The sequence below is a fragment of the Silene latifolia genome, chromosome 6 (genome assembly GCF_048544455.1).
Source record: "Silene latifolia isolate original U9 population chromosome 6, ASM4854445v1, whole genome shotgun sequence".
Classification (NCBI taxonomy): Eukaryota; Viridiplantae; Streptophyta; class Magnoliopsida; order Caryophyllales; family Caryophyllaceae; genus Silene; species Silene latifolia.
The window spans coordinates 92,944,188-92,958,925 of NC_133531.1; the positions used below are offsets into that span (position 1 = coordinate 92,944,188).

Genomic DNA, 14,738 nt, shown 5'->3' on the forward strand with positions numbered 1-14,738 from the left:
TCCCTTGTTTAACCATCTCAGTTTGTAGGGATTTGGGTGATCCTGAGTCACCATATTCAGTTTGTTGACCATGGTTATGGAAGCTACATTGGTACAACTACCTCCATTTATGATCAAGTTACAAACCCTTCCCTGAACTGTGCATCTACTTTTGAAGATCGAATATCTCTAGCCAGCTTCTAATGGTGCCTGTTGTGAATGCATGACCCTCCATAAGACCACGTTGTGTCCTGTATCAGGGTGAGCTACAACCTGATGTTGGCCTGATCCTTCCTCAGTTCCCACTTCTTCTAATACCAGAGTTTCATCTTCCTCATACTCAACCAGACCCTCTCTTTCCCACTCTTCTACTTCCATTGTTGTCAAGGTTCTGTTCGAACGACAATCTTTGTTAAAATGACCATATCCTTGGGATTAGAAACATTTGATCTTATCTCTAGACAAAGATGGGTTAGTTTTTGGGTACATGGGTGCCTTCCCTTTGTCTCATGTGGGTTGGGTTACTAGTTTGGGTGCCTCACCAATCCTGAGTGTAAGGTTTATAAGCAGGCTTAGGTTTAGACATAACAGGTTTGGTCTTTACCATCTTCTCTACTCTGAGAGTTAGGTTCACTACATCATCATATGACCATAGTGGCTGCGTCCTAACTCTATTGGCAATTCCCTTATCCAACCCTTCAAGAAATCTGGTAATTCTCTACTCTGGTTTTTAATTTATCGCACACTGAAGAGTTAACTGCTCAAACTCTCTTAGGTAAGCCTCAACAGTTTTCTCATCTTGCCTGAGCTTAGACAACTTGATAAACAAGTCCTGAGTATAGTCTTTGGTGACAAACTTATCCAATAATTTCTTTTTAAGTTTGGACCAAGACCTGAGAGGTTCTTTTCCCTCTCTCATCCTTTGATGTTTAAGGTTATCATACCATAATGAGGCATAGCCTTTTAATTTCAACACAGTAGCCTTACAAGCTTTAACATCAGTGTAATTTTTATACTCAAAGACTCTTTCAACATCCCTAATCCATTCTAGTAAGTCATCAGGGTTAAGACTACCAGAAAAATCAGGAATTTCTACCTTGAGATGTTTGTCTGTATGCTCATGAGCTTCCTCTTGGGTCATGTTTCTCTCTTCTGAATCTGAACCATATTCCTCTTCTTGTTCTGGTTGTCCCCTTCCTGCTCCCACATAGAAACCTTTTGCTCTGCCTCTGCCTCTACCTGATGGTCTTCTTCTAGGGTCAGGGTTTGGAATCCTCTCCATGACAGTGTTCATATCATTAACCATCACATTAAGAGTTCCTGCTAGTTGATCTATTCTTGTTTCAATAACAGCAAGTCTCTCTTCACTCATGGTTGTTTTTTGTGTTTTTGATGTAGTTAGGGATAATGAGCTCACATTTCTTTCAATCCAAGACTAACACAAAGGTGGAATTGTGATATAACCTGGCTCCCAGATACCAATTTGCAGTGTATAAGATAAATACTTGATAGAAGTCAGGACTAACTTGGCAAAACTCAAGCATAATTTCTTAAAATGCAATGATCTTTATAATTTCATTAAAAATAGCAAATGACCTCCTAAATTCATGAAACTTTAGGACAAATTAGTTCAAGGATTAAACTAAATATGTACCAAATTTCAGAATTTTAGCAACAATCTAAGTATTTTTAATAATTCAATGAACATGCTCTAAGAAGGCTATTCAGACAAGATGAGCTCATGAATAAACTGTGACTGTTTTTCTATGATATTTGAGCAATAAAATGAGATATAATTATTTAAATGGCTCCCAAGCAAGCACAGGAAGCAAAGACAATAATTTGGACGACCAAATTAAACAAACTAAGCAAGCACAAGCAGTTTAACTTGAATCAACAACAAAATTTAAGCAACCAAGCAAGCACAGGTTACTCAAATCTTACCACGTCCTTAATCACCTCCTAGGCAAGCACAAGGAGATATTAAGCCTGAATAATAACTACAACTAATAGCACATTTGATAAGATTTAAAAGTTTGAGAGAAATCTCGGGTTTTTTATCCATAAAAGTCTGCCTCAGTACAGTGGAGATAGAGGACCTTATATAGGCCTGTCCTGTGGCTTTAAGTTCATTGCAACCCTATAAATCTCATCTAAGGGCCAAGATTGATCTTATAATACAACTAAAGTACTTGGAAATATATTACAAATGTCTACAAATGATTTAAAGGCAAGCTAAAAAGGGACAAAAGAAATTGCAGGGTGAAAGGGACAGGTTGCTCCTTGGCTGTTGTTCCCCTTTGGCTGGGAGTGTTCGTTCCGATCTAGGATTTGAATTGTGTTCAAGGTATTATCTGAAATATGGAGAAACAAGGTCAAAGGTCTTTTGTTAGAAACGTCCTCCTTGTTTGGCCAGAAATGGCAATTTACTTTATGCACAATTGTCCTCTTCTACAAGTTGCTTTCAGCTTGATTCTTCTGTGATTTGCTTTGAGAATTTAGCCTGGCTCCTTAGGATTAGTTTGGACCTGATTAAACAAGGACTCAGCTGGCAGCTAAGAGTTGGCCCTGAACTGGTATTTATGGCCCTCCAAAAGCGGCCCGATAGGAGCCGAGTCCGGTCGTGCCATTGATGTAGCTCTTTGTGGCCTAGGTTGGTCAGGCTGGTGCTTAAGCTGTGGCTTGTTTCTGGATTGGTGATGGCCTGGCTAGTGGCTCCTGCTACATTACTTCGCATACAATCAATCACGTCATACAAAACAACCAAACGATTATAGAATAAGCCTACTTTAACTTACCCTCAACTAAAAGCAGTAAACACAGACAAACAGTTTGGCGCCCACCGTGGGGCAAGGTAGTAGTCATCTATAATCGTCCGAGCACCATCATGTCAGGAAAAAGCAAGGAAGCCCAGGTCCAACAACTAGGTCATAGAAAAGTCAGACATCACCTGTGACATCAAGCCCGGTAACCACGGCGGCGGCAAGGACACATATTCGAGCACAAAGACCTCCTCTTAGGGCGGATCTGCCTCCAAATATAATCACCCACCTTCCACAAAAGGACCCGCAACGACAACGGTTCCACCCATAACGGAAAAGGGGACATAATCCACCCAGACGGAGCCAATAATCTCTCACCAGGAGACGAGACATGTCAGTCACACCAAACGCCAGCAACCACTACCCAGTGCAACACATACTATGTTGGGTACGCTGGATGCTCTGAGGCAGTCCATGGAGAGCCTGAGGGAAGAAAACAGAATCATGAGAGCCGAGGCTGTAAAAGAGAACAGAGCAATATGGGCCCAGATAGATGTCATATGCCAGCATTCCTCAGGCTCCACACCCGCATAAAGAGACCAGGTTCAGCGGAGCTAGGCAGCAGCCGCAACGCACCAGGCAGGCCCATCTCACAGCCAGGAGCCAACACACCCGTTCCCATTGGACCTAGTTACCAGGCTAGATCTAGGAAGCACACCCGCATGCGGCAACATTGTCCGAACAGGCCTAGGGTTCCTGCCCAGATATGACCCAGACAACTCTGACGAATGCTAATACGGAATCTCACATCAGGTAACATCCCCTCAAGTGATTTGGTTACTACTAACCGTGTACCTTTTGCAGCATGCGACAATCAGCAGGTCGTCGGGTGGCAACCACTTAAACTATGTCTTTATACTGACTTGAGTCTACTCTTGACAACATTGTATTAGACATGTGAGTGAGTGAGTGAGCTACAAGTTACAACAATTTCATTTGCTTGCGTAATAATCTTTTAAAACCCAACAGTAATGACAAAATAATTTCTTTTTTGACAATTAGCAAGAGTGAGTTTACATATTAATGGCTCTTTGGGCTAGTTTATGAGCCATTTTATTGTATTTTCTAGGAATTAAACAAAATGAAATACAATGCAACATAGAACATAAATTAAGGATGTTTGTCACCAAAACTCTAGTCTTCAAGCCAATCTTCAAATTGCATGATTTGAACGAGCACATGTAAGCAGTCATAGAAGATACTAATATGGTAGATATTTATTTCTAACGCCCATGTAAGGGCTTCCAGGATACCTGCAGCTTCCGCTTAATCCCCTCAGAGAGAAGAGTCCACCTTTGGTACAAAAATAGGAGTCATTATTCCCATATTTGACGCACCATCCAAGTCCGGTACTTTTATCATCCTTCCAAGTAGCGTCCACATGGATGATAGTTTGGGTACAATTATAGTTGATACCAATAAGCTTACACTTGTATCCTTTTCTAAGATTTAAAAGGTCGTAATCCAGGTCATCGTCTGAGACTATGCTAGTCAAAGACTTTGGTAGATTGTTGTTGGTCGTGACGACTTTAAATAGAGAGTCTTCATAAATGCCAATGACACCTTTCAACGAAAAGGAATGCTCCCCCAAAGCAACTTTATTCCTAGCATGCCAAATAGTCCACAACGTACAAAGGAACGAAATGATTACCTCATTAGGATCAGTCATTTTTAGCATAAGAGAAAGCCAATTGATAATCCAGTCTTGGAGGCTTAGATCATGCCTTTCTCTAGAATTAATACCCAAGTGACTACCCCTCCATATTCTTGTAGCCAAGGTACAATCCTTGAATAAATGCTCCAACGTTTATACCTCCATATGATCACAAAGCAAACAGACACAAATACCATCCAAACTCCTTTTTTGAAATTCTTTTCCAACAGCTAAAGAATTAATAAGAATTTTCCAAAGAAGGGTAATCCAAACCTTTGGACCAGGCAAGTGCCACAAATATTTTTTTCATGAAGTTTCTGCACGAGGGGGAGATCCTAAAGAGATCTTTTGCCGAAGTCATACGATTCCAGTACGACAACCAAGCTTCATAGTAGTCTCGTGCAACTGAGTAATCTCCCTTATGATCTTTAGTCCAATAAGCCCAATCCTTATCAAAACTGGGGCTAATTGGAGTGGCCAAAATAGTTGTAATATCATTCTCCTGAAAAAAACTATAAATCATGTTAGTATTCCAAGATCCATCACTATTGATACGATTTTTAATTTTAAGATTCAGTAGCGAAGGGATTAGTATCTAATAGATTATCGCTGCTAGGAGAAGGTTTCACTCCATTCATCCAATTAGAATTTCAAACAGCTCAGACCACCTCCCAACTTGCCAGGCCCAATCTCCAGCAAAAAGAGTGATGCCCCAAAGAACACCTTTTCCAATCCACGTCGAGTTCGGTCGTTTATGGGAAAACGCAGCCCCACAGTTTTTCCAAGTGAGTTTATATTTTGAACCAATAGTACGAGCTAACAGAGAATTTTCCTTTCTAAAAATATTCCACCTAACTTTCGCGAGGAGGGCTTGATTAAAGCAGAAGACAATACGAATTACTAATACCTGAAATAATTGGTGTTAGTTTGTGAACTACAAGATCCAAACTTTTATAGCCATAATTTTTTACAACCCTTCTTAACTGTTTTGACCATTTTATCATCGTCATTTACTTCTTTATACCAATTTATCCCATACTTGACTAATTCCACAATTCGTTATCTTTTGGAAAAAATGATAAGAATAATCCGACCTTTTGCCTCTCTTCCGAAAACAATCCCACCTTTTATTAATTTCATAATAATCCTACCTTTATATCTTATCTTCTTTAAATGAGCCTGGTGACTTGTTACTTGATTATCCAGTTAATTTTAATATTTTTTACTTTTTTTAGTCATCGTCCTTCCCCTCCTCTACTCCTCTAAGGTTGTGTTTATCGCAATACCAAGTTTGGTATGAGCAATAGTAAAATCCCATTCTCAACCAAAAAGTAGGAATAAAGTGGGGGGTTGCTGTAGCAAAATCTGAAGATGGGCCTTTGATTTCCCAGACGGTGCTTAAGGCTTGTAAATAGTATTTTGTGTGGGTAAAAACGGGTCCTATTTATTGTTGTTGAGTCTAAGGGATAAAGTGGAAGAAATAAAAGAGTCTGAGTCGAGTCTTTAGAATAAAATAATAGTATTTTACTGTTGTTAAGACTCATTTTGAGTCTGTGGATAAACATAGTCTAACATTTACCAGCCGCCATTTTTTTTTATTTCTGAATTGAACTCCCCCATCGCCATTACCATTTACCACTACGTATATCTTTGCAGTCCCTCCCCCATCACCACCATCATTTATCTCTCTTTTACCTCTTATTCTCACTCCCTCTCATATCTCTTTAATAATTTTTCACAATTTTTAATTGAAGAGGGTATTTACAATTAGAAGAAAAATGACTAAATTGAGGAGGGAATAATTACGAAGGAATATTCTCAATTCATTTTCGAAGTAATAATTATGTCTTCTACTGTCTAACAAATGAGCTAAGTACATTGATATATTAATAAGCTAAAGTCAAAGCAGCAGGATTACAATGGAGAAAGTCGGTTTGGTTTGAGATTATTGGTGGTCGCTATGGTTATTGGCAATGAGAGTAATTAGAAATCTTAACAACTGAACCCATTCCACGCCTTTAAGCCCTGTTCTTTTGGACTGAAACGGATCTGATATGGACTGAACTGAACTTATAGGATCTGAACTGAACTTAACTGAACTTATAGGATATGAACTGAACTTATAGGATCTGAACTGAACTGAACTTATAAGATCTGAACTGAACTGAACTTATAGGATCTGAACTGAACTTATAGGATCTGAATTGAACTGAAATTATAAGATATGAACTGAACTTATAGGATCCAAATTTAAATTAACTTAATTTAATTTAACTTAATTATTGTTGTTGTTGTTGTTGTTGTTATTATTATTGTTATTATAAACACAAATTTTCATTTGTGACGGATAATATCCGTCACAAGCTTCTGACGGGTCAAATAAAATTCATTTAGGTAGATGAAGACAAGGTTTTTGTGATTCCCTATGCACTATTACTTTTGTCTTATCTACCCAAGTCGGTGATATTTGACCCGTCACAAGCTTGTGATGGATATACCCGTCACAAGAGAGACTTGTTGTATTATAAAAAAAACGCAAATTTTTATTGAGATGAAATAAAAATTTTATAAGAAATTAGTGGGTAGCCAAGAGAGAACATTGATAAGAAAATATTGTTTAAAGCACAAGGTAAGATAATAACATTTTTCGCTTTATATACATTGGTTTGTTCATACATTATACTAAGATTACATTACGATAAAAAATAATGAGATGAGTGATAATTTTGTACTAAAAATAATAATGTATATATGTATCGAATAATTAATGTCAAATGATTTTGCATCGGTTTTTAAAAATAATACTCCGTATATAATTTTGTTGAACTGAATTTATAGGATCTGAACTTATATGATCTGAACTGAACTTATAGGATCTGAACTGAACTTATAGGATCTGAACTGAACTGGACTTATTGGATCTGAACTGAACTTATAGGATCTGAACTGAACTGAACTGAACTTATAGGATCTGAAGTGAACTTAAATTAAGTGACTTTAAGTCCAAAAAAACAGGGCCTTATTGTCAATGTGTATGTACATGCCTTTATGTGATACAACATCAATCCAATTAATTTGTTTAAAGTGATCAACTTTATGTCAAATTGGGAAAATCTGGAATTGGTCTTTTTAATCAAAATGTTATAATCTGGAATTGGTATAGAGTATCATAGTACAGTACACTAAAGTTCTACTGGGTTTGCGAAGAGTAGACTGTTCTTGCGCTATTAACGTGGTGGTCAATGGTCATGTCTTTCTCGTGCGCGCTGCACATCGAACCTAGTGATGACTCGTGAACCCTAAACGAACAGCCTATGGTGGTGGTGTGTGCCACAAACGAACCTCCATGAAGGCCTTGATGGTCTTATTGCTTGCTCCTTTCACGAATAGAGCCATGGTGGTGTCGTCTAGGTTGTGCGAACAACGCACACCTTTGAAATGATGACAATGGCGGTAAAAGGCCAAAAGGACGATGTTGATTAATCGTGTAACCAGTGTAAGTTTTATAGTCTAAAATTAACATGTTCTAATCTCATAATGAACATGTATAAACTGAATGCGGAAGCGATAAAAGAGATCGATTACTTACCTACAGCCATTGCTTGAAATAATTGATCTTTCTTAATGAATGACCCAATTTCTGATGCCCCAAATCTGACTTGGTTTCCAAACCCTCGGCCTCACAATTTAGATGGTGTATTTTCTTAATGAGGTAGGCTTAGTGAACATTAATCCGAATAAATATGTTACCCTTATATAGACTCTTGCCATCAAAGAGTCAATTGAACAGTTTCCTAAATTGTGAATGGTAAGTTATGGGAGATAATAGTGAAAACAGAATCCTAGGTAAATTCCACCATACAATGGACCAACTTAATTTCCATAAAATAACTTAATTAAATATTAATATAATACTTATTTATTTTATGGAAATATCTTACATTCTCCCACTTGGTCCATTTAACAAGAGACACAACATATGGATCATGGCAACGAATTCTCTTAGAACAAGAATTAATCTTCCATGTATCACAATATATCAAGTCACTCACACCACACACATTTAACTTAATGAGTAAACCCCATGTTTACTCGAGGTTCAAACAAAATGATATTTCTCAACATTACTTTATAAATATGCGCATAAATCCAAATGAGAAAATATCCAACTTAATAAAAGTTTCTTACAAAATACTTTATGAATGTACTACATAATGGAACCAAGTCCCATTCTCACTACATGATCCTTGAAAGTCTTAATTGGCATGCCTTTAGTCAAGGGATCTGCAAACATCAACTCTGTGCTAATGTGTTCAATGATCACTTTCTTTTCCTGAACACGCTCCTTTATGGCTAGATACTTTATGTCGATGTGTTTACTTTGACTTCCACTTTTATTATTCTTAGCCATAAACACAGCAGCTGAATTATCACAATACATTCTTAGCGGCCTACAAATAGAGTCAATAACTCTAAGCCCATATATGAAACTTTTCAACCAAACACCATGTGAGGTAGCCTCAAAACAAGATACGAACTCAACCTCCATAGTAGAAGTAGCCGTCAAGGTTTGCTTTACACTCCTCCATGACACAGCTCCATCAGCTAGCATAAACACATATCCTGATGTGGATTTACGTGAATCTATGCAACCGGCGTAGTCGGAGACGGAGTAACCTACTACTTCAAGATTCTCAGTCCGTCTAAACATAAGCATGTAATCCTTAGTACCTTGAAGGTATCTCAACACTTTCTTTGCAGCCTTCCAGTGATCAAGTCCTGGGTTACTCTGATATCTTCCTAACACTCCAACCGCATATGCAATGTCGGGTCCGTGAGCACCGAGCATACATAATGCTACCAACAGCTGAAGCATATGGAATATTCTTCATTTGTTCCTTTTCAATGTCATTCCTGGGGCACTAGTCCAAGCAGAACCGGTCACCTTTCACAATTGGTACTACACTTGGTGAACAATCTTTCATCCTGAATCTTTCAAGTACTTTATTGATATAGGCCTCTTGAGACAACCCCAAAATGCCTCGAGATCTATCTCTATGGATCTTAATGCCAATGACATAAGATGCCTCATCCATATCCTTCATATCAAAATTACTTGAAAGGAATTGTTTCACCTCATGTAGAAACCCTTTATCATTGGTTGCTAGCAAAATATCATCCACGTAGAACACTAGAAAACAAACTTTACTCCCACTGAACTTAAGATATATACATTGATCCATTATATTTTCTTCGAAACCAAATGAAGAAATAACTTCATGGAATTTCTTATACCATTGACGGGAAACTTGTTTTAAACCGTATATCGACTTATTTAGCTTACAAACCAAATGTTCACCATTTTTAGAGAAGAATCCTTCAGGTTGTTTCATATAAACCTCTTCCTCTAAATCATCATTGAGAAATGCTGTTTTCACATCCATCTGATGTAACTCGTAATCAAAATGAGCTACTAACGCCATGATAATTCGAAAGGAATCTTTCTTTGATACAGGAGAAAAGGTCTCTGTGTAGTCAATTTCTTCCCTTTGAGTGAATCCTTTAGCAACGAGTCTTGCCTTATGTCTCTCGATGTTGCCAAGTGAATCTCTTTTAGTCTTATAGACCCACTTACACCCAATAGATTTTACACCATCAGGCAATACAACGAGATCCCAAACTCCATTAGATGCCATAGAATTCATCTCATCTTTCATAGCATTCAACCATAAGTTTGAATCTGTAGAACTTAGGGCTTGTGAAAACGACATAGAATCATTATCAGCTCCAACATTATAATCCAATTCTTGTAGATATACTTCATAGTCATCAGGAATAGCCGATCTCCTTTCACGAATAGATCTTCTTAATGGAACTTGTTCATCCTCATGCATGGTGAACCTCTTCCTCATTATGATCTACCATATTTTGATCGACATTTTGTGGAATTTCTATCACTGGTTATGTAACACTCGATTGAACTTGAGGAGTGTGAATAACAACCAATCTGTCACTTGAATCAGAGGGTGGAACTTCATGATGATCCCTCTCCAGGACAATGTTCTGAATTAGGTCACTCCCACTGATCAAGTCATTCTCAAGAAATTTAGCATTTCTTGATTCCACAATCCTTGTACTATGAGATGGACAATAAAACCTATAACCCTTAGACTTTTCGGCATATCCAATGAAATACCCACTAATAGTCCTTGGATCAAGTTTCTTTTCTTGTGGATTATACACTCTCACTTCCGACGGGCATCCCCAAATGCGTATATGTCTCAAACTCGGTTTCCATCCTTTAAATAGCTCAAAAGGTGTCTTAGACACAGCCTTGGAAGGAACCCGATTTAATATATACGATGCCGTCTTAAGAGCATCAACCCACAAAAATGAAGGAAGTTTAACATTACTTCTCATACAACGCACCATCTCAATTAATGTCCTATTTCTTCTTTCTGCTACACCATTCTGGTTTGGAGAACCAGGCATAGTGTATTGGGCAACAATCCCATGCTCTTGAAGAAATTTAGCAAATGGACCAGGTGCTTGTCCGTTCTCAGTGTATCTACCATAGTATTCACCACCTCTATCAGATCTCACAATCTTAATGCGCTTACCGCATAGGTTCTCTACTTCAGCCTTAAACAATTTAAAGGCATCAAAAGCTTCATCTTTAGAACGAAGTAAGTAAAGATACATATAACGTGAGTAATCATCAATAAAGGTGATAAAATATTTTGGATCATTAGCGTTCATGTCCGGACAACAAATATCCGTATGTATGATTTCTAATAGGCTAGAACTTCTCTTTGCACCTTTTTTAGACATGTTAGTTTGCTTACCCTTAATACAACTAACACAAGTATCAAAATCAGTAAAGTCTAAAGTATCAAGTAATCCATCTTTTACTAATCTTTTTACCCTCTCAATGGAGATATGTCCCAATCTCCAGTGCCACAAAAAAGAAGAATTCTCATTCATAATACAACGTTTTAAACCAGCATTGACATGCATAGAATTATGAGTAATATTATTTTGCAGTTCAAGACGATATAAATTATCAGACAAAATACCATAACCAATAATTTCAAAATTTCTGAGAATACTGAATTCAGAGTCTGAAAAATTAAAGGTAAAACCTAAAGGTACAAGTCTTGATACTGAAATCAAATTTATAGAGAAATTCGGAACATAAAATGTCTTTTCCAAATGCAAAATAAAACCACTACTTAATATTAAACTGCATGTTCCAATGGCCTCCACATGTGAACTAATCTGGTTTCCTGAATAGATTGAAAGTTCATTGCCTACTGATTTCCTTAGGTTTGTCATACCCTGCAAGGTATTCGAAACATGGATTGTAGTTCCAGAATCAATCCACCATGTATTATGATTAACATTAACCATATTAGATTCATAACAAACAAACGCATGAAAATTACCTTTCTTCTTTAGCGAAGCCTTAAACTTAATGCAGTCTATCTTCATGTGTCCCTTCTTTTTACAGAAGAAACACGTAGACTCCTTTTTTATGGCTAGCTCAGCTGAAATCTTTCCCTTATCTTTAGTGTGATCCTTTTGCCTCTCTGAAGAAGAAGCAACAGTAAGGTTCACCTTTTCACCTTCCTCCATTAACAATCTGCCCTCCTCTTAAACACATATGGCCATAAGTTCATTAATTGACCATTTATCCTTATGTGTTGTAAGAGATCTAATTAAAAGGAGCATATTTTGGAGGAAGAGTGCATAAAATGAAGTGCACAAGGAAAGTGTCAGACATGGTAACTTCCAAAGTCTTAAGTTGAGCTGTAATATCCCTCATGCGCATGATATAATCACGCAAACCCTTAGTCTCGGTGAGCCTCAAAGATGAAAACTTCATTATTAAGGTACTAGCAAGAGCTTTATCAGAAGTTGCAAACTGCTCATCGATGGCCATAATTAGATCTTTAACCTTAGTATGCTGATCGACAGAACCACGAATACTAGCACACATTCTGGTCTTTATGAACATAATGGAGAGACGATTAGATTTCTCCCACTGTTCATAAAGATCAATTGCTTCTTTAGTGCTTTCTTTAGTTACTTTAGGTGGTTCGTCTTTCCGAATAGCATAATCAATATCTAACCATCCCAACTGCAGTAGCATTTTCTCTTTCCAGACCTTATAGTTATCACCATTCAATTCAGGAATGTCAAATTTAACATCAACAGAACTCCCATGTAAAATTACTGCAAATATAATAAAATAACATGCTTATTACCAAAATTGAGACTTTAAATTTAATCATGCTTTACCAATGTAAATCATGCTCAAATATGAATCTAGAGACATAAAACTTGCATGTGGGCTAAAGTCTTACTCAATTAGATACATATAAATTTTAACTTTATGACAATACTATCAAATCATATACGTCTCTTAACTCCTGTGGGTAGATTAAGAAACAAGATTCAATATTGATGGGGCATATTCTGCACCCGCTGACCGAGTCAACATATTGACCAAGGTCAAGGCTAAAAGACAACAGGTCAAAAGAAAGACGGCCTAGCCGACGAAGCCTGTCGGCCTGTCACTTGGGTCTCGGCTCGACAACTAGCCGGCCGAGAGACATATCCGTGTACTCACATCCAGCCCCCTCGGCATGGAGTCGACCAGGCCTTCCAGCCTGTCATGGGTCCCTCGGCCGAGGGTAGGACAGTCTTTCCACCTGCTACGCCACTTGGCCACTTGGCCACTACGTGACAAAAGGTGAAAGTCTATAAATACTCCACATCTCTCATTGAGAAACAAAAACTGAAATCACAATACTAATCCATTAATCTGGTATAAACTCCCTTATCTCTCTACAATATACTTTGCCAAGTTAACATACAACTTATCTCTCTAAGTTTACTGACTTGAGCGTCGGAGTGAGTACGCTTGGCCCCAAGCCGAGTCCTCAGTTTGTTAATCCTTACAGGAAAGAGTGAAAGGAAGAGACGAGCAACGACATCATTCTACAAGCTCACGTGGTCACAATCCTGCTTCGGAATTACACCCGGAACAATTGGCGCCGTCTGTGGGGAGACGTACTAAAAGCTAGTCACCTCCATTACCAAAACAAAAAAAAACCATTCAGGGAGCTAAGAAGATGTCAAAGCAACTAGAAACTGTGAGTGAAGGAACTGCATTCTTCCAGGATGACACGGTTCGTAATTCTGAGATCGGGCAGTCCCCCACCGGCCAAGTCACTGACACGGCGTACGGGATGCCGAAAGAACCAGAAACACCGCTGCCTACCGACCAAATCACTGTCATGGGACATGTGGTCGATGCGGCCAAATTAAAGCTATTCCTGGACCTGATGGGTAGTACGCCGGTAACCCCTGTCACGATGACGGTGACGGCAGCGCACCCACAGGTGACCAGGGCCCATAGAGTGATCCCGAATAACTTGTCCGGAGCGATACAAGGAGCTGGGCAAGCTAGAACGCCAGCGGAGCCCGTGGTGCCAGTGGCAGACCTGAGTCCTTCCCCCACTCGCGGGAGGACAGCGTCGCCGCGGCAACAACGAGGCCCGCCCCGAAGGAATGAAAGAAGTCCGACTCACCAAAGTCGGACAAGAAGCCCTTCCCGCTAGAGGGAGGTAAGCCGGACTAAGGGTGCGAGGAGCCGATCGCCGCGTGTCATTCGACACGTGGTCAGACAGCCCCTCAGTCCCTATGTCCTAGAGGTCCTTGTGCCGACTAAGCTGAAGCTGCCGCCCTTATCATACAAAGGGGATAGCGACCCGACCGACAATGCTGAGGCTTTCGAGTCGTACATGTCGGTATGGGAGCAGCCTGATGAGGTGTGGTGCCGAGTCTTCCCAACGACCCTGCATGGGATGTCTCAGAGTTGGTACAAGGGGCTACCTAATGGCTCGGATATCTTTGTTATATACGGCGAGAGACAATTTCATAGCCCAAAGATGCTTGCAACAAGAGAAGGGCCGTGGAAACATCGGATCTCCTAACTATCCGACAGGGGGAGGACGAGTCCCTCCGAAGCTACGTCAAAAGATTCGACGCTAAGGTTCAGCAGATCCGTGAGTGAACACCGGCGGCGGCCTTCGCGCCGATGAAAGGCCTCCCGAAAGGCGATTTCAAAAACGAGCCGATCAAGTGCGAAGACCTCAACTTAAACTCCGCGAGGAAAAATGGCCGACCGAGCCGTAAAGGTGGAAGACTATCACACAAAACACGGGTAGGCCACGGTGAAGCCGGGCACCCAGAGAGGAAGAGCCGCCGGGACAACA

General features: G+C 39.3%; 1 protein-coding gene across 1 annotated transcript; it reads right to left on the reverse strand.

The window, feature by feature from the left end:
• Positions 1–8,662: 8,662 nt before the first annotated feature.
• On the reverse strand, positions 8,663–9,331 carry LOC141588353 (secreted RxLR effector protein 161-like). Its single transcript, XM_074409799.1, has one exon. It carries the CDS (start codon positions 9,329–9,331, stop codon positions 8,663–8,665), a length of 669 nt encoding a protein of 222 aa, XP_074265900.1.
• Between the last annotated feature and the right edge of the window lie 5,407 nt (positions 9,332–14,738).